Below are 24173 nucleotides of genomic sequence, written 5' to 3'. Positions count from 1 at the left end.
CCCACTCCATTTGCTTCTAGAGAAAAGGAAACCAAAATCTAGACCAAAAACCTATTGAGGATTCACGTCCTACAGCTTTTGACAAATTTTCAATGTGGCCCTGTGTTTGCATACCAAGAGCCAAGCTTCCACAAAATCCATAGGCAAGCTTACAACAAGAGAACACTTTAATCACCAAGACAGGCTTTCACATTCACAGCGCTGTTCTAAAAACTGAAAGTAGGTACCTACACCACAAATTCAGATTTTAGAATGCTTGATTCCCTCCCCGCCCGCTGCCCTCTCCCCTGCACCCCCTCCCAGCAATGAAGCAATTTAACTTGGGCTGATTCCTGAAGGACACCTCAAGTTGCACCCAGCATAAACGGGTGAGTAGGAAAAGAAACGCACTGCACAAATTCTCCCTGACGGTACACTCTAGGATGGCAGGCACACTCTGCTCCTCTGGCAGCTAAAATATGTAGAAGAGCACGGCCCCGGTCAGAAAGACACAAGTTCAAATCCCAGTCCCCTAACTCCCAGCAGCGTGAACCGGAACAAGTTTTCTAAGCTTCTGAAGCCTCACTTTTCTCATCTGTACAAGGATTAAGCAGAGATCAGCAAGCTTTCTGTAAAGGCCAGAAGGTAAATATTTTGGGTTTTGTGGGTCATGGTCTCTGCCACTGTAGCAGGAAAGGAGCCAAAGACCATATGTGAACAAATAGGCATCATATAAACATGATGGCTGTTATTTAAAATTTTTATTTGCAAAAACAGGCAGTGGTCTAGATTTGCCACCCTGTATTAAAAAAAAATGTATGTAAAGTTCCTAGCACAGTGAATGCTCAATAAACCGTAACTGATATTATTAGTGTTGCCACTGTCTTTATTAAAAATTAAGAAGAACCTAACAGTTTATCAAGAGCCGGCACGTCCAATAACTAAAAAGTCTTTTGGTCTCATGAAGTAAGAAGATTATTAATATCCCTGTCTTCCAGATTAAGAAAGCAGGGCTCAGAAAGATTAAGCAGCTCATCCAAGGTTATAGATGATAGTAGCAGAGCTAGAATTTGAATGTGTCTTCTGACTCGGAATCCAAGACAATTTTTCTTATACTATCATTGCCACATTAGATACGCTGGACTGATTAAGTGCAGATTTTTTGTGATGGTCAGCTGTATAGAGCTGTGATATGTAAGCTAAGCCAACTGGCTGGATATTTTATTTGGGTAAAGAATATGCATGCCTTCTGGGTAGAGTGGATGCTCAGATGTTGGAAAGCCCACCAAATGAAGTCAAGATCTAAGCGTCATACCATCGCTCCTGGGGCCTAGAGGATAAGTAAGGTTCTGAAGACCAGAAGAAGCCGGGCTATTTGTTTCTTTCTCTTGTGCCGCAGCTGGGCTTTCATCCGTTAGGCAGCCAGCCTCCTGCCGCAATAACCTGTCGCTCTCACTGCCACGGTGAACATTCATCCTTGGATTCTGTATCCTGAACTGTCTGCTTGACCAGAAAAAAATCCTAGAAGACAGGAATATGCAGGATTTAGAACGCTCTCAAAACAGATTTCCAAGGACTTCCAAGGCAAGAAAGCCAAACTAGAGAACTCACCAAAAGCTCTCAGTCTTGTTCTGAGAAGAAATGACATCTTAAACATTTCTATAATTTTATACTTACAGGAATTGAGCTTATTTAAATGGTCTTTATCAAATCACTAAGAATATAAGCATGTTGATAAACTTGTTACTTGGGAGTAATTTTAAGCTGTATCCAAAAACAGATATCAAATCCACAGTTTTGGCCACAATCTTGATCAATACTACAAAGTAAATGGTAGTGCAATAATTTGATGATGTTTATATCACAGACACAAAAGAGGGGAAGAATCCAACTGGTCAATTAAAGAAAACCTGCCTCTATTCAAAAACAATTGAGACACAGATGTTCCTGCAACAATTAAGCACTAGGAAACAAAAACAACCAACCGTAATACTCATGGGAGTATTATGGGAGTACTCAAGCAAAATTTGACTTATCGTGCTCAAGTTCTTCTTTATAAGTTCTCTCTTTCTGCACCTTATCTTCAACCCTAGCCCCCACCTCAAAATTACATGAAGACGTCACTGGTGATAAGGCTAACTCTCTCCCAAGCAGTGCACAGTCGTAACCAAGAACACATAATGAGCTACGGCCACATGCAAGGCATTTGCTGATCAGGCAGAAGGTGCGGGGGGGGGGGGGGGGGGGGGCGGGGGAGGGCAGTTCAGGAGGCTTCATACCTTTCTTCCAGATAATCAAGCCCTGCAGCCCTTCCATCCTTGGGGGATGCCCAGCTACTTGAAACATTTCTGAAGTTCACCCTACTTATTAGCATTTTTAGTTTATACTGTACTGATTTCCACTTGGTGTTCTGGTGGAAGAATCCTCTTACGTCACTACCAATTTTTATGCAAATGGACTGCATGCTAACACCGGTTCAGGAAGAAGTTAGGTCACTAAAGGCAGTAACATGTAGAGGTTAAAACAGATCCCCAGGGACTGGTAAACTCAAATAAAACCACCACTGCTCTCAAGTTTGATTCAGAAAGGTCAAAATCAGGTCTACTGAACAGGATAAGAAAAGGATATGGAACTGGGAAGAGCATTATTGCCAACAATGGAAAGACCAAAAGGGGGGTTTGCTTCTTTAAACTTAACAGGTTTTGAATGGCAATGTTTCCACTCAGCAGTACAGATACTGCTTCTCAGCTCTTCCACTAGCGGCTCAAGAACCAAGTTCAAACTTCTCTTTGTTGCTCTCCTAAAGACCTCCTGGACCAAAGATGGTAAGCCTGAATAAATCCATCTCTTGAGAATCTGCACAGACTACACTGTATCAATTACTTCATTTATTCCTTAAAATGTGTGAAGAACAGTCACATTACAATGGAATAGTTTGAAAACAGTTTATTCCTAGTGGAATCGGGGCTCAAAATGAAGTTTAACTTGTATATAATGAACTGAATTAATACACAGCAGGATGGAATTGAAACTTAGCAAGTCAGGCATCTTCAATGAGGTAAAAGAAAGTAGCCCTCTGAGCACTTAACAGGCATTTTACTTGCATTTAATTTTTATTGCAAATAATACATGACTATTTCCCTTCTTAAAAAGGATGCTTTGGGGCGCCTGGGTGGCTCAGTCGGTTAAGCGTCCGACTTCAGCTCAGGTCACGATCTCGCCATCCGTGAGTTCGAGCCCTGTGTCGGGCTCTGGGCTGACGGCTCAGAGCCTGGAGCCTGCTTCCGATTCTGTGTGTGTGTCTCTCTCTCTGCCCCTCCCCCATTCATGCTCTGTCTCTCTGTCTCAAAAATAAACGTTAAAAAAAAAAATTAAAAAAAAAAAAAGGATGCTTTGATCATCATCCCCAATCCCAATCACTTCTCCATATCACAGCTTGCTGGTTTGAATCCTTTTGACTTTTACAAAAATGAATTCATACTCTACAAATATGCTGGTAAAAGCATATGGTTTCAAAAGAACACACAAACTATATACTATACATCCATCATTCTCATTCTGTAATGTTTTTCTAAATTACTGTTCTTGAGATGCATCCATGTTGAAAGATCAAGATCTGGTTCATTCCTTCTTCTTTTTTTTTTTTAAAGAGAGAGGGAGAGAGCCAGTGAGGGAGAGGGGCAGAGGGACAGGCAGGGAGGAAGGGGGAGGGGGGAGAAAGGGGGAGAAAGGGGGAGATGGAGAAGTGGAAAGAGGGGAAGGAGAGGGGGAGGGAGAGGGGGAGGGGCAGAGGCACAGAGAGAGACAGAGAGAGAGAGAGACAGAGAGACAGAGAGACAGAGAGAGACAGAGAGAGAGAGACAGAGAATATCAACCATGGAGCCTGATGCAGGGCTCGATCCCACAACCCTGGGATCATGACCGGAGCGGAAATCAAGAGTCGGATGCTCAGTCGACTAAGCCACCCAGGTGCCCCAATTCCTTCTTAACTGCTGTAAAATAGTCTGATTCCACTCTTCTATCCATGAATATTTAAGCTGTTTCTTAACTATTACAAACAATGCTTCAACGAACAAGATTAGAGTATACTATGAAAGGACCCAGATTACAGACTTCTCCCAAATGTATTTGGCGTCAGAACTCCTTTTTGCAAGAAATCATCTCAGGATTAAAGCTTAGTGGCACACACTAAGAAATTACTTAATGCAACATTTACCCAAAGTCTCCTATGAAGTAATTCCTCTGTAATTCTAGAATGACAGAACAAAACTCTGAAACCTGAAAAGTTAACTAACACCAAGTTTTCAACATACACCAGAGCAACCACTTTAAACATACTACTACTCCCCTTCCAGGATTGGTGTTTCATTCAACTTTGAATTTATATTTTCAATGCCTATCATGGTTCAATTCTGTAACCATCCCCCAAATGAATCTTGGTCCTTAAAACAGATCTAGGAAAAAGGAAAAAATAAATAAGCAAAGCACTTCAATAATACAGTCTCTATTGCTACAAAACTATCTTTGGTCAAAACACAGTCCTAAAAGTCACAGCAACATACAATTACGAAAACTAAAGGATCATGACACCCCCGGCACACTTAACAGTAAATGAAGAGACTGCTTCAGAAAAGAACTAGGAGTCAGAAATATATTAATGACAGAATTCAGACTATATAGCCATTAAGCAGAGAAAACTTAACATCCAACAAGCTGGCTGAAGCTTCACTTCTACACAGCATGGGAGAGCATTTTTATACACTGTAAAGAACTACGCAAATATATTTATTATTTATATCATAGACCTCGCATGAAGGCCCATTCTTTGTTAAGTCTTCATTTTGCTGACCTGGAACAGCATCATAATCTCCCATCTTGGAAAATTTACATACAATCTTTGATGGTGGAACTATCTCCACATATTCCTTACACCTTAAAATGGACACACCACAGTTTCTCCTTAGAACATAATCATCTTGAGTATTAATCCAAAATAACCTCTAGATAATGTCTATGTATTTTTTTCTTACTTGCAATTTCCTCTAACCAATTATTTCTGAAGAATGTAAGATAATTACATGGATCACTGTGCCATTAAGTTCAATATCTTGCCATTGAACTATTCAACATTTTTTGAATAGATTTTAAAATCTAGTTGTAAAGTGGTCAGGGGCAAACAACCCTAACATGGATCTATCTCAAAAGCATAATGCTTTCAGACGGTTAATGGTACAAAGGTATGATTTTTTTTTTTTTTTTTTTAAATTTGAGAGCATCCAAGCACATGTGTGCAAAGCAGGACAGGGGCAAAGAGAGAAGGAGAGAGAAAGAATCCCAAGCAGGCTCTGCACCTTCAGTGCAAAGCCCAACAGGGGTTCAATCTCATAAACCAGGAGATCATGACCTGAGCTGAAATCAAGAGACACTTAACTGAGTGAGCCACTCAGGCATCCCACAAGGGTATGATCTTTTAAAAGGTAGTATCCTTTTTTTTTTTTTTAATAACTTCAGAGTAATCTGGGTGGTGATAAGGTAGGATGCCACAGAATTTGCTACATAAACCAATCTACCCTTCATCTGTACTCTAGAAATCAGATTTAGAAAGTAATCACATCTGTGCCAAACCTTCATTTCAAACAAATCCCAGTCTTTTCCATCTGTTCTTTAAAAAAAATTTTTTTTAATGTTTATTTATCATTGAGAGACAGAGCATGAGCATGGGAGGGGCAGAGAGAGGGGGAGACACAGAATCCGAAGCAGGCTCCAGGCTCCAAGCTGTCAGCACAGAGCCCGACACAGGGCTCGAACTCACAAACCCGTGTGATTATGACCTGAGCTGAAGTGGAAGTCCGAGGCTTAACCTGACTGAGGCCCTCTGTCCATTCTTATGTAAAAACCACTATGTTCCTTTAACTATTTTAATCACCTATCATTGACTTTGGCCTAGTTACATTATGTTTTTCTACTTATACATAGTAATAACCCTGCTGATGTTTCCTATTAAAGGTGAACAGATTTTCCATTTTGCTTCACATATATTCTCGGGTGATAGCCAGAAGGGTAACAGTGAGGGCAGTGGGAGACAAGAGAGGTAGAAGATAATCTAAAATATCTACATGATCACCTTCTAAGATATCATTAACTGGTAGCAAAGAGGTTACCATTTTCGGAATGTACTCTGGGTGTATGTTTTTTTCCCCCAAAGTTTGTATTTATTTTGAGAGAGAGAGAGCGCGCACGCGCACGGAGAAGGGCACAGAGGAGAGGAAGAGAGAGAGAATCCCAAGAAGGCTCTGCACTGTCAGTGCCGAGCTGGATGCGGGCCTGAACTCATAAACTGCAAGATCATGACCTGAGCTGAAATCAAGAGTCAGACGCTTAACCGACTGAGCCACCCAGATGCCCCTCTGGGTATATATATATTTTAAACAACTTCTATTGAAGCTTTTCTGTCATGTTCTATTCACCCCCTTTGCAAGTATGACCCTAATGTTCCAATCTCAGAAGAAATTCAGTCTTCTATTTAAGGAATTCTGGTTTTCCTTTTTCCAGATTATTTCTAAGAATACTGAATAAGACCATTCCAGTCTCAAGCCCATATAAACTCTATTCTTAACATTCTAAATATCAGAGTTTCCTACATTGTTTCTCAACCCATAAGAATTTAGCTGTTTACATGAGCAAAGAAAGAGACCCCTGTTAGTAAATTATTTCCACTGGGTCCTCCCTTCACATGTATGTACCTCCTTGAACTCTGGCAGACTGGTGAGGCATGAATAACTTCTTAGAGATCTCTTGGTACATTTCTCTCCAAGTGTGATCTTCCATTATGCTCTACTTTTTATAACTGTGGCCCTGTGCAGGTTCCTAAATCTGAGTCTCAATTTCCTCACTTGACAAAAAGGAAGTAACTGTTAACCACACCGGGTTGATATAAGGAGTAAATCAGCACTTAGTACAATGCCTGGCACGTAACATTCAATAAATGTTGATTATTGTTTTATTCCCAAATCAGGGAGTCTACAAAGAAATTTTACAAACCTAATCTTATTTGGTACAGAAACAACCCCAGGAGAGATGCTTTAATTATCCTCACTCAAACTGGGGGTGGGGACGGGAACCAAGTTTTAGACAGGTTAGCCAATTTGCCCCAAATCCTAACTCTAGCTAAGGGGCAAAGGTAGATTCTAAACTTAGGTTGTTGGATTCCCATATTCTTTCCATCCAATCACACTGCTTCCCCCAAACCATCTTGCCTTTCATCCATTACTGATTATAGAACTATTGTTTGTCACAAATGAAAGAGAAAGTCAGTAATATCCAGGGTCATAGCTGCTGTTCTTAACGTGTAGGAGTTATGGTAGTAATGTAAGAATCCTGTAATAGAATGGTTATATTCTTCCATGAAATAGCATTGTTAGTACTTCACTACTTATAAAAGCCATTAAGTACTCACTGAAAAAAATTCAGCCAATATAGAAAGACAGCAATACTTTAAAAATCAACAAAGCTGTGAACTCTTTGCACATGTTAACTCTGGGCATCTCCCCACTATATTCTTGGAATAAACTCCTAGAAGTAAAACAGATATGGAAAAAGGTAAATAATTTTTAAGTTTTGATAGGTACTGCCAGACTGCCCTCTATAAATATACCAGGTTAAACTCTTTCCAGCAGCATGGAGCATCCATTCTCTAGAACCCTTGCTAACAGCGTTTCAGTTTTCTTCATCTTTGCTAATCTGATAAAATTACATTAAAATGAGCTATCATACTTCACTTAAAACTTTTCATCGATACTTCTAAAATTTCACCTTTGAAAGCCTTAAAAGTTTTGAGTGGGTGGGGAAAGACAACCCTGCTGGGTAGGTATTAGGTAATAGCCATGATCTATTCACATCCAGTTTTTCAGGCTTGACTAGAATCACTGGATATTTCCCATGACTTGCTCTCATTTCCCTGGATGTCTGTGAGAGAATAAGGTATAATCGTACAAGACCACCCACAAGATAAGCAAAGCAGGTTCTGACTTTGGCTTCATTATTAACTAGCCATGTCACCAAAACATTCTATAAGCTTCATTGTTTTCATCCATAAAAACAGAGGATGGTATCTGCCATTACGAAGCTAGACAAACCTTTCTCAAATAGGATGCATGGAAAAGCTCTCAAAAATCACGAAGCACTATACAAAAGACAAGTGATAAACGCGGAGATTGGTGTAAATCTCCCTTGAACAACTGCTTAGTTAGCATTTATTTAGCTCTCTAAGTTCATCATGCTCATCCTCCACTTTTGAATATACTTATTACGTTTTATTGTATGATTCTACTGATTTCAGTTACCTTTGTCATTTTGATTCAGTGAAATCACACCGTGTACTGTTTCTGGAATTCTACAAACTATTTTTTGCCTCAGTTGCCTAACTTCATTTGCACTGGACCTTCTGTGTCTTTCCATTTTTCTCCTCAGGAAGATACCATATCCTCCTCTTCTATCATCAAACTGTCTTTTCTTTAGCTTTTTTAGTCCTGCAGAATTTTAAAAAACAAAGAATAATCCTGCACGCAGGTAGTACAGGTTTATTGTTCCTGGCAGAAAATACCGAAAAGACAAAAATCACCCATAATTCTTCTTCCAGACTTTCCTAAGCATAAACACATAAATATTTTTTTATTTTTCACAATTTGAAATTCTGTAAATACTATGCTGCATTTCTCAACATAACATGATTTTGGCTGTAGGTCAATAATCACACTCTTACATCATTTTCAATAGTACATACTATTCTGTTACATGGTTATACCAAATTTCACTCAACTGATTTAGTTTTATTGTTTCTTTTTTTTATAATCTTTAACCCATATAGAATCTGTTTTGTATATAGCATGGGATAGGGATCTACCGAAATTCAAATGGTTAACCAATTAACTGCGTTAATGTATTCTGAAGAGTCCATTTTTCCATACTGATTTGAGGTGTCACCTTCATCAAATACTGACATATGATAAATGCTTGACCTGGTTTTTACACTCTGTTCCACTGATTCATCTATTTCTGTGCCAATGTCATGTATAATTTCAGTTTAACAATCTTGCCATCATTTTTCTATGTCACTTATCTGGAAGTTCTAAAACGATAATTCTAAGTTGTCAACAGGGAAATGTTTTCTTCTGACTTTTAAAATTATGTCTTAACTATTTATGTTTTTTCTTCAATGAGTAATATATTTTATTAATTTAGAATTACTGTGATAAGAGTCCTAGAACATTACATTTAATGGATAGAGGTTGTACACAGATTCTCTGTACTAGTTTGTTACCCAGAATGTAGCTTTGTTCCTTTTTTTAAAAGATTTTATTTTAGTATTTTTTAAACGTTTATTTATTTATTTTTGAGCGAGAAAGAGCAAGCAGGGGAGGGGCAGACAGAGAGGGAGAGAGAATCCCAAGCAGGTTCTGCACTGTCAGGGCAGAGTCCGAAATGGGGCTCGAACCCACGAACTATGAAATCATGACCTGAGCCTAAATCAAGAGTCAGATGCTTAGCCAACTGAACCACCCAGGTGCCCCTAAAGATTTCATTTTTTAAGCAATCTCTACACCCAATGTGGGACTCGAACCCACAACCCTGAGATCAAGAGTTGCATGCTCCACCAACTGAGCCAGCCAGGTGCCCCTGTTTGTTCTTTTTTTTATAGGAAGTAAAAATTTGCTCTACCTAAAAAGATAACTGCCATAACTCATTCCAATGAAATATTAAAAATGTATGGATAACTGAAACTATTAATACTAATTTTGCTGTTTATTGTTGAGACAATGTTTAATCAAATTTTTAATTCAAAGTAAAACCTAAGTTTATTTCAGCTATTTTAACACATACAAATACATTATATGGATTAAAGATAGATTATGCAGTCTAGGTTAATATTGCAGCTACACCAGAAGACTGCTTCTGTGCAGAAAAAGAACTTATGATACTGTACTTCTTGAATACTGGTCAGTACATGCCCTTCTTATATACTCTCCCTATGAGCCTATGCAACTGTTTAACCCCTAGTAAACATCAACCCTTCTCCCCTAACTGCTTTATCTTGTTTAGATTTCTTTTTTTTTTAATTTTTTTTTCAACGGTTTTTATTTATTTTTTTGGGACAGAGAGAGACAGAGCATGAACGGGGGAGGGGCAGAGAGAGAGGGAGACACAGAATCGGAAACAGGCTCCAGGCTCCGAGCCATCAGCCCAGAGCCTGACGCGGGGCTCGAACTCACGGACCGCGAGATCGTGACCTGGCTGAAGTCGGACGCTTAACCGACTGCGCCACCCAGGCGCCCCTTAAATTTTTTTTTTAATGTTTGTTTATTTTTGACAGAGAGAGAGCGAGCATGAGCAGGGGAGGGGCAAAGAGGGAGGGAGACACAGAATCTGAAGCAGGCTCCAGGCTCTGAGCTGTCAGCACAGAGCCCGACATGGGGCTCGAACTCACAGATTGCGAGATCATGACCTGAGCCGAAGTCGGACGCTCAACTGACTGAGCCACCCAGGCGCCCCTTGTTTAGATTTCTTTTCAAAGAACTGATGCTATAAAATGTTTTCCCATTTACCATACCATTTCTTCACAAAGTCTCAAATTAAGGGAAGCTATATTTAACTATACCCTATCCTGCCTCTCCTGTATTTGCCAGCAAGTGCTTTGAAGCTAGACTAAATAGTTTGGTTCGTGATTCCACCACTTATTAGCTACGTGAATCTGGGCACATGACTAACTTCTCTGAGATTCCATTTTCTCATCTGTAAATTAATAATACCATCTATTTGGAAGAGCTATTTTAGGGATCACAAATACTTCAGATCAAGTACGATCTGTGGCATATGGTAAACACTGAAAAATTGTTAGCTGTTACTATTATTCATATATTCAAACCTAGCTTCAAGCTTATAAAAATCATACTCATAAAAGTTTTAATCTCTGCTTGTTTCTCCTTTCTTGCATTATTACCTAGCTACCACATTATCCCTCATCTCAATTCCAATACTAACAACCCCTTTATTTATCTGTGTATCTGTATTTTTTTGTTAAGTACTGGATTCTGAATATGTCTGTTTGCAGAGGTAATGAAATTCATTTATGATTCCACTGGTAACTCTTAATTTCAAATATTTACTGATAACAGACATGTTATTTTTCTAAACCAAACCTGTAATTTTATAACTAAAACTAGACAGCTTTCAAATGAATCTTTTGAATTGACTAAGCACTTTTATCAGCTAGGTTATTTTATTTTATTTATTTATTTTTTTTTTCAACGTTTATTTATTTTTGGGACAGAGAGAGACAGAGCATGAACGGGGGAGGGGCAGAGAGAGAGGGAGACACAGAATCGGAAACAGGCTCCAGGCTCTGAGCCATCAGCCCAGAGCCCGACGCGGGGCTCGAACTCCCGGACCGCGAGATCGTGACCTGGCTGAAGTCGGACGCTTAACCCACTGCGCCACCCAGGCGCCCCAAGCTAGGTTATTTTAATCTCTCAGAATTTAGAGAAGTTTCTGGTAACCTCTTCAGACTGTCAACAAATTAGCGAACATATATAGTCAGCATGTATTTACCAAACATCTACTGTGTGGAACACACATAACACTGTGCCAGCAAAAAGGGGCAAAGGACTGTGGGACACCTTCAGGGCTGATCCTAAGCTCCCATGCTGGTTAGGTGGGAATATGTGAAAAAGATAAATAAATTTAACTAATACATACAGAATAAGCGGTTCTAACCCTTGGTTTGATTGTCAGGTCTATCTTCCCAGAGTATATTAACATAGGCTCATTGTGGGGTCCAGCAGTTCGTAATTTTTTCTAAAAAGTCAATTTAGGCAGCTCTCATATGCATTTAGGTTTGGGGATCATAAAAGAAACATAAAAGTCATAAAAATTCATATGAGAAAATCACCTCTAGCTGGTGTGCTTGGGGAAAGGAAGTCTTCATCAGACAAAACCTACACAGGGCTCTGAAGAGATTTTTTCCCCAGTTTTTGGACACTTCAAATCTTCAGGAAAATAGAAAAATCATTACAATCAGTACACAGGTGTATACCCCTCAGATTTACCAATGATCATCCTGCCTCATTGGGGTGCATTCCTTCCCCCTCCACAGATTTTCCAAATCACCTGGGAATTACAGATATCACACTTCATCCCTAATACTTCAGTATGCACAGTCTAAGAATTACAACATTCCCCTACAAAACACAACAGTACCATTTTCACATCTAAGAAAATGGACAATTCCATAATCTCAACACATAATCCATAATCAAATTTACTAATTTGGTTTCATATTTTCTTTTATAGACTTTTCTGGGGATCCATAATTAAGGCTTGTTTCTTGCATTTTTTTTAAATGTTTTATTTATTTTTGAGAGAGAGAGAGAGAGAGAGACAGAGTACGAGTGGGGGAGGGGGGGAGGGAGAGAGAGAGAGAGAGAGAGCGAGAATCATAAGCAGGCCCCAGGCTCTGAGCTGTCAGCACAGAGCCCAACATGGGGCTCAAACCCATGGACTGTGAGATCATGACCTGAGCCACGCAGAAGCTTAACCAACTGAGCCACCCATGTGCCCCTAGTTGTTCCAAAATTTTTAATCTCGTATAGTCCCTCCTTCCATCTTTTTTTAAAATGAAACTTACATTTTAAAAGAGACTAGGTCAGTTCCAACATTCTGGATCTCACTGTTTCCACACAAGTAAAAAATTTTTTCCTATGTGTCTAAACAAGAATACTACATAGATGGCAGCTGTATCCTTCCAAATGCCATCACATTAGAGACATAATGCCACCATACCCTACTATGGGGAAAAGCTTGGCCACTTGGTTAAATGGTGACTATAGATCTCTCCCCGCTGTAAAGAGAGATGTAATACTCTATCTCCCAATAACCTTTCACCCAGTGGTTTTGGCAATCTACTGATGATTCTTGCCTGAGTCAGTTATTATATTTGGGACTACAAAATGAGGGCTAACTGTGTTGTTCCTCCTACATCTACTGTATAGCAGCCTTCCATGAAGTACAACTATTTCTACACTTTTCCTTTATTTCTCCCTTTTAAGTATCATTATGAACTCAAAGATTTGTTTTAATCTAGTATAATAATCCATTACCATGATTTTTTAAAAATTGTCCCCAATTTTTGGTTTAAAGTGTCCCAAATATGGCTAATGGGGTTCTCTTCAAGCCATTGTCTGTCATTTTAACACAATTCTATTTGCTTTTGAGGCTACTTCTGGCATAAGACTTCTCCAAGCGCACCTTTTACCGTCTCTGCCCCAGACCTGGAATCAGCCACTTTGCCAGGAGCCTTTGTTCCTTTTAGTGGGCAATGGCATTTATAAATCAGGATCTGAGCACTAACTGTCCTCACAGCTACTGGGTTGTCACTGCTTCTAGGCCATTTCAGTAGATAAAGCTGGGGACTTTTTTGTTTTTTTTTAAACAAGCAAGAATTTACACTGATACTTTCAACTCAAATTCAACACTATAGTTTTTCTTTATATTAGCATCTTTTCCCTTACAATGAAAATCTTGGTTCATAAACTAGTTTCAAAATTATAATATCAATATTATTACGATAAACATACTAAGTTTTAAGTCTACTGGGGGGGGGGCAGTTCTTTTTGTCCTTTTGGCAATCTACTGATGATTCTTGCCTGATGTATTATCAGTATGATATGTTCAAGTTATTTTTTCTCTGTATGTCCTATAGGTTAGGTTTATTTCTCTCTACACTTACTATGTAAAACATTTACATGGTTTAAGTTACAGTGTTACAAGAAAGGAATGCTGAGAGAAGTGTTTTTCCCTTCCCTTTTCCCTCCAATCTTTCCCCATCTATTCCCTACAGATAACCAGTTTTATTAATTTCTGTGTATCCTTCATGTTTCTCTTTGAAGAAATTAGGATAAAATGTGTATATACATATAAATTCTTAATTCCTCTTTTTCTTATACAAAAGATGGAACACCATATCCAATCCTGTCCTTTGCTATTTTTACTTAACAATATATCCTGGAATTCACTCCAAAGGAGTGATTAGAAACCATCCTCATTCTTTTTATTACTATGTAACACTCCACTCTGCAGATGTTAATATGTAGAACTTTGGTAGAGAAAAGAGGAAAGGGCAGGCCAGATAGTGCAGATGGCACAGAACAGGCAGGAAAGTAAAAGTGAACAAGGCTTTATTACTACATAAAATGGGGTGGGTGGGAGACTAATCAGGCTAGAGTGAAGGGTTAATGTGAAAGGGTGGGGAAATCAGGTTCACCATCATATCATACAACTCCAGGGAACCCCATGTATACCATCATCTAAGAAGCTATACAATGCACAACTTAGATGACTATACATACTGGCCCTGGGGAAGTTGAAAAACAAGATGGAGCCAACTTATGGGGGCCTTGAATTATAAAGTAAAATAGAATTTTGTCTTGTAGCCAAAGTTTTTACTTATGGAAGGCTCATGTTCAATATGTTTGAAGATAAATGCTTCAAGATAAATACAGCCACAGATGGACTGGAATAGTTAAAAGAAGAGGCTATTGGAATTGTCTAAGTGTGAAATAACAGGATCTCAATAGGTTATTGTCAAGAAGGGTAGTACTTAAGACACAGTCCTCCCTTCATACAAAGAGCTTACAATCTAGTTGAGAAAAATCAAAACACGAGAGTTATACAATACAGAAAAGTGGCATTTTTGGAATAAGAGACCTAAGTGATTATATCGTCCAGTGGTTCTCAGATCTAACTGATAATCAGAGTTACACAGAAGAAACTGTTAAAAACATATTCTTGGGCCCCATTCCCCAGAGATTCTGATTCAGTAAGTCTAGGGTAGGATCTGAGAATGAATTTTTAACAAGCTCCTCAGGTGATCCTGTAGACTAGCTATGTTTGGGAACAAATGATTTAGTATAATCTTTCATTTCATGGACGAGAGACTGAAGCACAACAATATTCTTTTTGAAGAATATTCTAGGAGACTTACAATCTTGGGGTAGAAAGGCCTTTATAATCAGGACCAAAAACCCAAAAGCTAAAAAAGAAGAGAAAGACACATGTGATTACAAACCCTCTCCCAAAAACAAAAAACTAAAAACTTTTGTGTGGCAAGAGATCCTATAAAAAATTGATTTGAAAAATTGTATTTGCAACATACTACACAGACTTATCACAATATTCAATGAGGGGTTATAAAAATGCATGAAACTAACCCAACAGAAAAATGGGCAAAGGATGGAAAGAGAGACATACCCAAAAGAGAGCTGGTGAAGCTGTATTAATAGCCTACAAAATAGAATTTAAGGCAAAAAACCGCACAAGTTGGAGAAGACATAAAATTCAAAGACGTCTATTGGCAGAACCACTTCTGTTCCTCATTTCTTCTATCTTGGAAGAAAGCCACAATGAGAGAAGAGATGCAGGAGAGAAGAGGACATGCCAATTCCATGGAAAGGCTGGAGCTGATTCCTTCCCTTTTCTTTCCTTCTCCCCTATGAACTGCTGAGGCCAGGCTAACAGGCAGGCAGATAAAAGCACAACGACAGTAGTGACAAGATCATAATTGCTTGGACAGATTTTCCTGTCTTTTCTACTTGACACCCCCAATTTACTGCCCTCAGTACCTTTTTGTCAATATACCTTACGTCCAAGAACAGGTTTTATGCACAAAGAGGCTATATTATAGTTACTTGGATTTAAATTAAGACTTAAGACCTTGTGTTCAACTTGTAACTAAGACTGCCCTTACTTTCTGTTACAAATTTATCAAGTTAAAAAAACTACTATACTGGAAACAAAAAGATTTAAACAATATAATAAAAAATCTATACTTACCACCCAGTTTAAAATACAAAATATGACAATACAGTTGAATCCCCTATAACCACTATCCTAAGTTTTGTGTTTCCATCAAAGATTTCAAACTGTATCTACAATCTTAACGTATTTTCTTTTTTTGTTCTAGCACTTTGCTTACCAAGCAAATCTTCAAGTAATGAAAAAACTGGTAAATCTAAAAAGTGAAACTGATGAATTCTAGTGTATCTCAAGAAGTTCTTAAATATTTCAACACTCTTTTCAAACAGCAAAGTTTTCTTACATCCTTAAATTAATAATTGAATCTAAAACCTAATTACTCAAGAACACATTTTACATTAGGATCACAAATTAATCAGCTGAGGTTGTTCAATATGTCAAATTACTACAAGCCCTACATCTTAAGTACAGATGGCCATAAACTTTATTCACACATATCTCGTATCACATATGGTTCTAAGTCCTTTATAAATGTTATTTAATAGTCACAGAACTTTATGAAGTAGGTGCCATTATTACCCTCATTTTATAGGTGAGGAAACTGAGGAAGAAAGAGGCTAAGGAAAGTTCTCACAGTCACACAGCTAATAAACAGTGGAGCCAGGCTTCAAACCCAGGCTTCTGGCTTCACAGTCTACTGTTACCATCATGTTATGTTACCTCTCCTTATAGGGCTGATTTACTTCACGATTTCTACGTAAACTGTATAGGTTTAGAAATGTAATTCCAAGCCCAAGATCTACGGCTTTCGCATACAACCTTTCTGTGCCAATAATGGGCATATCTAGCACCTTTTCTGTTTAAATAGTTGCTAGGAGAGGACTTCTATATTACCTAAAAACTGGATAAATGAAATTCTGTCATTTCTACACACGGTGTTTCCATCTTTTGATTGGATTCAACGAGTTATGGTCATGCTAGTGACACCTTTATGCTAAGAACAATCCATGGCACATAACAGATCAGGCAAAGTCTATGACTCCTAAGAAAAAGCCAGTCAACATACTATAGAATCTCTGGGGTGAGTTCCCTAATGTCCAGGACTCTTCTGCTTGCTAAAAACCTAAAATCCTATAAAGGAAGAGATACACAAGCTGTTAAAGATTACTTATACAAACTTCCAGGAAATATCAAAGCAATATGCTATTAGCAATAAGGTCTTGAAAAGAACAGTACAAGCCAGTGCAATTAAAAAATTTAAAGATGTATTAGTCAACAGAGTAGGCCATTTTACAGGAAAAAGCTAAGTGTGTGTATGGCAAGAAAGTGTGTATATGAAGGTCTTGGGGACAGACCCATGGATCAGTACTGTAGCTATAGATCATGTTGAAAACTCTGGAGACAATCCAAAATCATTGTGTGAGAAGATGGTTCAAGGCCCAGTACCAATTAGTGTCAAAGTTTTCACTGAATACTTAGCAGAAATGATAACAGTGCAGCACGCGCGCACACACACACACACACACACACACACAAATTACTCCAGTTCAAAGACACTTGACACTGACCGAGACATCATCAATCTGCTAATAGCTTTTTAGGAAAAAGAAACACTAGCATATTAGATACATATGTGATTTTAATATACATCAGGATTTCAAAAATATTGAAATGTGAAGGATTACAGTATATGTTAGTGTTATGTTTTCTTGAGAAGGACTATCCTTTGTACCTAAGTTACACCTGTAATTCTTTTTTGATATTAAATGCTTTTTCTTTTATGAAAGAATGGTGACAGAAAATCATGGCCAGATTTCTTTTTAAATGGGCTTCCAATCTCTTCCCCCATAATTTTACCAATCATGAATCTCAAAAAATCTGGATCCCAATCAGCTAGGACTAAAAAACACTTCTACCAGTTCAGTGTAACCTAACTAAAAATACCCAAAAATAAAAAGTCTCTTGGTTTGCTCACTCAAAAGCTGGAAAGCAATCCTTGGGGAAACATTTTTCTTCTTCTTGGGTTGAGCCAAAGTCTGCTTTCCTCCCCACACCCACCATGTCTTCCATGCTTAGTTTTAGTCCTATCCCCTGGAATAATACACCCTTCAGAAAAATGGGTAAAGCAGAAAAAACAACTGCTTGAAGGCATCAAACAACTAGTAAGGGAGCCAAGACTAGACCGGAGAGAAGCTGTGATGGTCAGTTTCATATGTAAACTTGCTTAGCCTACAGTCCTAGGTCAATGAGACACTAATCTAGGTATTACTGTGAAAGTATGTGGCAGATGTGATTAAAGTCTATAATCACTTCAATTAAGGAAGATTATCCTAGATAATCTGAGTGGGCCTGATCCAGTCAATTGCAAGGCTGTAAGAGCAGAACTAAGAACTAAGAACTAGGTTCTCTGAGAAAGAAGAAATTCAACTGTGGATTGCAGCCTCAACAGTTCAGAATTCCAACCTGCCCTTCCTGATGGCCACAATCCTATAGGCCAACTCCATGATAACTATCTTAACATATATATGTATTTATATATAGATGACATATATTATTGTCACGTATACACACACAGAACCACAATCCATAACTAGAACCTTTCCATAAAGAAAACTCTAGGACCAAATGGCCTGACTAGCAAATTCTTCCACATCTTTAAGGAAGAAACTACATTAATCTTCTACAAACTCTTCCTGAGAATAGAAAAAGGAAGAATATTTTCCAGTTCATCTTCTGAGGTTATTTTCTCTTATAAACATAAGCACAAAAATCCTGAACATTATTTAAAAAAATCAAATCCAGATACATAAAAAGGGATAATACATTATAAGGTTGGCTTAACATTCTAAAATTAATATAAAAATAGAATTTACCACATTAAAGACTAATAAGAAATGTTTTAGATTAATAACTAAAACAGCAGTAAACAGTATGATTTATTAGGTTTAAAAAAGGCAGGTTGAATAAATATATTCATGGAAAAAAGACTGAACATATTAATTATTCTCCCTTAATTGTAGGCTCATCATATGTGTTTTTAAATTGTATTTTATTGAATACTCCTGAGTCTCTAAGATAAGTGTTATTACTTTTAAAATGGGAAAAAAGGAAAACATTCTCTGTAAAAACAGGGAACTCTTCAAGAAAATGTTTTTTTTAACGTTTATTTATTTTTGAGACAGAGCATGAATGGGGGAGGGGCAGAGAGAGAGGGAGACACAGAATCGGAAACAGGCTCCAGGCTCTGAGCCATCAGCCCAGAGCCCAACGCAGGGCTCGAACTCACGGACCGCGAGATCGTGACCTGAGTTGAAGTCGGACGCTTAACTGACTGAGCCACCCAGGTGCCCCAGAACTTTTTTTTTTTTAAGCTTAAGACAGTTTAAGAGAAAGAAAATATTACTACATAAGAGATTTTGAAATTTTTCAATTTAGATGAAAGAACAAATATGCTTACGAAACAAATAAGGAATTTATTAGGTTAAAATATGTGGAATAGTTTCTTAAGCAGATTATTTGACAGGATGACAATTTGCTTTAAATCCAAATGCAATGATTTCATGCAGAGGCATGTATTTCTTAGGGTACTCAACTGCAAGCATGGTTCTAAGTAACGGGTGGAAGGTAGGATAGCTAGGCAGGCACAGGATAAAGGATGTTGCTTCAGCCCCGGGGCACTGGGTGCTCAACAATGAGGGCAATGGAGCACTGTGATTACCTGGCATATAATTCTCTAAACAGACTGTTATGAGCTAAAAAATGTGTTCCCCTCAAAATTCTGATGTTGAAGTCCCAACTCCTAAATCCTCAGAATGTGAGTGTTTGGAAAGTAAGATTTTAAAGAGATAATGAAGTCATTAGGATGAAGTCATTAGTTCAGTATGACTTTTAAGAAGAGGACATGAAGAGACATACACAGAGGGAAGCCCACAGGAGACACAGTAAGAAACAACCATTTATAAGCCAAGGAGGGAGGGAGGCCTCAGAAGAAACCAATCCTGCAGACATCTTGATCTCAGACTTCCAGCCTCCAGAATTGTAGGAAAAAAATTTCTGTTGGTTAAGTTAGTCTGTGGTACTTTTTAGGTAGTCCTAGCAAACTTATACACAGAAACAACTGCAAAAATTCTATTTCATGCTCTACCACCAAAAAAGAGATTTAGAACAAACACATGGAAGGAATCTTAGATGATTTTATGGTACAGACTGTGATCTTCATATAGAGCTATAGATCGCTACCTGTTTTAAGGAAGTTAGTTAAATGTTCTTTTATTTTTTTTTTAATTTTTTAATTTTTTTTTTTCAACGTTTATTTTTTTGGGACAGAGAGAGACAGAGCATGAACGGGGGAGGGGCAGAGAGAGAGGGAGACACAGAATCGGAAACAGGCTCCAGGCTCTGAGCCATCAGCCCAGAGCCTGACGCGGGGCTCGAACTCACAGACCGCGAGATCGTGACCTGGCTGAAGTCGGACGCTTAACCGACTGCGCCACCCAGGCGCCCCTAATGTTCTTTTAATAATCTCAATAATATACTGCAACTTTGCTCTCTAATTTTAATAACAGTATTTCTCATTTGCATAGCATATACAATTTAAATTTTATTTGTATTTGTTACTTCATCTGATCCTTACAACCTTCTCTATGAAACAAATAGAAACCAAACCCTCTGGTCCCAGTCACAGATCTTTGCACTATTTGTACCCAGTATTTTCCAAAATTTTAGCAAGGTTCCCCCGGTTTTAGTTAAGAACAGAGATAAAGTTTACATCTATACTTATCATAAAGCCTGAGTAGAAAGCACAATCTGAATCTAAAGAATACCTTGAAATAAAATTAAACAAACAAACAAACAAAACCAAAGCCAACATTTATTTCCTGAGAATTTACTATGTGTCAGGCACAGTTCTAAGCTCTTTACATAAATTAATTCATCCCTAATAACCCTCTGAGGTAGGTACCTATGACAATCTCTATTTCAGGGACATAGAAACTGAGGAGTATTTTATACAAGTTAGTAAATAAAGGCGCCAGGATTTGAACCCAGGAAAGCCTGGCTTCAATTACCACATTCTTAACTACTACCCAATGAAGTGAGCATAAATCTTAATGCCTTTGGAGGCAGGCAGATTTAAGTCTGAACAGACTCTGGGCAAACTTAAGCTGTTTGTATCTTAGATTCCTTGACTATAAAATGGAGATAATACAAGAACGGATGTAAAAGCATTTAGTACAGTGTCTGGCACATAATAATGTCTAATTATTAAGCACTGACTCTTCTAATTCTTTCATGAATATACAAGGACAATCCAATAATATTTAACTTGGGGACTGCAAGCAAAAATATCAAAAGGTTCTCTTTTTGCATACATACCTCTTTCCTTCTACCTTCCAGAAATGCATATACTACCCCAATAACCTCATTTCCCTCATGAAAATATATTTAACCAGATTATATCAGTTTTATATTCTGTCTCCCACAGAATACTTAGTAACTTTGATAAGGACAACAGTATAGTTATGTGACAACTTCAAAACATTCTGGACATTGCTCAAACATCTACTATTTAATAAAAATTCACCAATATCTTAAGCTTAACTGAATTTTTTAAAAAAATACTAAGTTTGTAATGTCTTTGGGGAGTACAAGGTAACTTTTTGCTTTTATTTGAACTTTTACTACTTATTTCCAGCTTCAGAGTCCTTATTTTAGTACTCCCACTCTTCATGATTTGTATGTTTAGATCACATTCTCATTCAATCTCCATTTTTCCAGAAAACACTACTTTTGTAGTCATGTGGAAGTCTTTCCATTTTCTTCATCTACTTATAACTGAATTTCTCCCAACCTTTTCCATTTTTGAAGCATTTGTCTTGAGATGATTTAGTGGAAGAACACTCAGCTAGGAGCCAGGAGTCCTTTCCTCTGCCACCTCATCGCTCAGATTCTTTACCTGAAAGATGAGGACTCCACTATGTAAGTTTGTAATAGGTTTCCTTAGATCTCAAAGCCTCTGATTTCCATGATTCTGGGTCTTCCCGCAAGAGGTCATTCAGCATTCCAACAACTTCCCTAAGCTTTTTACTCCAGTTAGCCAAGTAGGGACAGGCATGGTCAGATTCAGGGGCAGAGGGAAGGCACGGTAATCAGGAAGCCCAGGGCTATAGAAGGAAAGACACTGACATTCTGTAAGCCAACAGAAAGAGATTAATGAGAGGAGACCAAAAAAAAGACACCAAAACCAGAAAAATGTCAAACCACCTAACTCTAACCTCACCCCTTCGTATCTATCTCAGGAGGATCTAAGAAACAGAAGAAGCTTTCAGGAGCACAGGTTACTCAGTCCTCATTTTCGTCTCTAGGGAGCAATGCAACTGTGTGCCATCTTTGCAATGTTGTTGCTCAAGTGGCCTCCTCCAGGGCTTTGCACAAAACAGGCATTACCTGGGTATCTGATGACTGAATTAGAGGTCAGCTGACCTGAAAGCCCTCATAAATGCTACCAGTACTGCTAGGTACCATGAACTCTGAGGACTCAAGGCCACAGGAATTACATGGCACTGGCTGCCCTGGTTCTAATGGTCAGACTGGGATGAGAAGATGTGGCCTAATGGTGTTGCTTAAATTCTGATGATACTCGAAGCAGCCCCCAGAAGGAAAAAGCACAGATTAATAGGCGCTGGCTATCTCTAACCCACCAAGGCAGTATCAGAATATGTATGGAAGTCATTTCCTACCCTGGTGTCAGAGTCCAAGAAAGCACTACCTTTTCTTAAGTTTCCCTCTGGAGAAGACGGCTTCTTGGCTTAGGACTGGTGGGAGGGGAAGGGAGAGTAAATCAACAAAGGGGTAAGGGAGTTGGGCAGTTCTAAAAATTCTCAGGGCAGCCCCAAGGTGGTGTTTCTTAAAGCTGGTATAACAGACCAAGGAAGGGGGTGCCTGCTTAAAGTGCAGTTTCAGGGACCCATCACAGATCTCTAGAACCCAAATTCTGGGAGTGGTACTGGCATTTTTATGAGCAAACTTACACTAGTGAACTACTGCCCCAGAATTGGGGGATGAGGGGGTGGGAGGGATTGGGGTGAGGTTCTTTGGACTCCGGATTCTTTACGTTCGACTACACCACTTTGTTTTGGGGGACCATTAAAAAAACCCCTCCGTTTCGCAGGTTAACTAACGCAGCTGCAGCTAGTTGCTCACAGCTAACGGGGGCACAATGTAAGGACCTGGAAAATGCATTTTCACGAACTGGTTAACCAGTTCCTCCACGGCCTTGTTTATCCCATTTTGTTTGTTCACTGGCTTCGTGTTTGAAAACAAACCGGTTCAACGCAGGAATTTTTCAATTAAGAATCACACAGTCCAAAATCGAAGAGGTCTGTTGGTAGTGCAGAACGAGGCTTGTAAACCTGAAGTCACTGCTATAAAGAGCATGGTTTCACTTGAAAGAAAAGATCACCCAGATGCTCTGCCCGGCGCTTCTGCACTCAGAGCTACTAACGAAAAGCCAGCGGCAGAGAAGACTCCGAAGCAGGGGTGGAGTGCGAGCAAAACGCACTCTCCGCTTCAGGCAGAGTTTGATAAGAAGTGCGACCAACTACCTAATTTGTAAAGAGTTCGACTCACTGCCAGAAACCAACCCACCAACCAACAAAAACGCGTCTGCAAACGCGTTATCAGTAAACACTCGGGGCTTTATCGTCATTTCTCTGCCGGCGGGACGAAAGCACCGCAGGCCTGCAGAAAACAGTCAAGTTACACTTCAGCTGTCCCCACGGCTGCGCTCGCGATTTCCTGAGAAGGTGCCACCCCCTTCCGCGGACTGTAAGACTTTATCCTCGGCACGAAAACCGGCGCCCGAAACCCACTTGCGGACATTTTTCGTCGCGGGGATTTCAGTCCCCCGCAGCCTTTCAATTGGGGTCCGACTCGGCGGGCGTCCGCCCGAGCGGCGGCCCGAGGAGATGCCCCCCTCCCCCCGCCACAAAGGCAGAGTCCGGGCCCTGCCCGCCGCCACACTCGCCCTACCGGGTGCCCGCGCCGCCACTTACCTGACGCTCCCGCCGCGCTCTCGCGCTCGGGGCCCGAACCCGCCCGGGAGGCGCGCGCACACCGCGCCGCGAGGAGCCGCCGCGGGGACCGGCCGTGCCGCAGCGGCGGGCGCCCCCCGCCCTGGCCGGCGCGGCCACGCGGCTGAGTCACCCGGCGCTTCACATTAAGAGTCCCCACGGCGCGCGGGGCACGCCGGGAAGGCCGGGCTCCCGGCCCGCCGCCAGGGCGGCCGCGGAGAGGTGTCCTCTTTCTTTCCCGACACGCCCCCCCCCCCCCCCCCCCCGTCCGTGGGAGGACGCTCTCACTCCAGCGCAGCTGGGGTGATTCGATTTCTGAGC

At 39.7% G+C, this 24173-nt stretch overlaps 1 protein-coding gene across 4 annotated transcripts in view; it reads right to left on the bottom strand.

Moving 5' to 3' along the window:
- Positions 1 to 23892, bottom strand: part of KCTD20 (potassium channel tetramerization domain containing 20) — a 38189-nt gene extending 14297 nt beyond the window's left edge. Inside the window, exons 1-3 of one of the 4 annotated variants that reach the window (XM_030315377.2) lie at positions 23835 to 23892; positions 21737 to 21969; positions 1295 to 1500 (exon numbers count right to left, since the gene is read on the bottom strand). In XM_030315377.2, the coding sequence (XP_030171237.1) occupies positions 1295 to 1454 (160 nt within the window). In that variant the 5' untranslated portion in view covers positions 1455 to 1500; positions 21737 to 21969; positions 23835 to 23892. Of the gene's footprint in view, positions 1 to 1294; positions 1501 to 21736; positions 21970 to 23834 lie in introns of those variants that run through there. The other 3 variants (XM_030315376.2, XM_030315379.2, XM_030315378.2) reach the window with 3 other exon arrangements.
- Positions 23893 to 24173: the final 281 nt, after the last annotated feature.

The sequence above is a fragment of the Lynx canadensis genome, chromosome B2 (assembly GCF_007474595.2).
Source record: "Lynx canadensis isolate LIC74 chromosome B2, mLynCan4.pri.v2, whole genome shotgun sequence".
Classification (NCBI taxonomy): domain Eukaryota; kingdom Metazoa; phylum Chordata; class Mammalia; order Carnivora; family Felidae; genus Lynx; species Lynx canadensis.
Note: the sequence above shows the minus strand (reverse complement) of the source record. Positions and strands in the feature narration are given on the sequence as shown.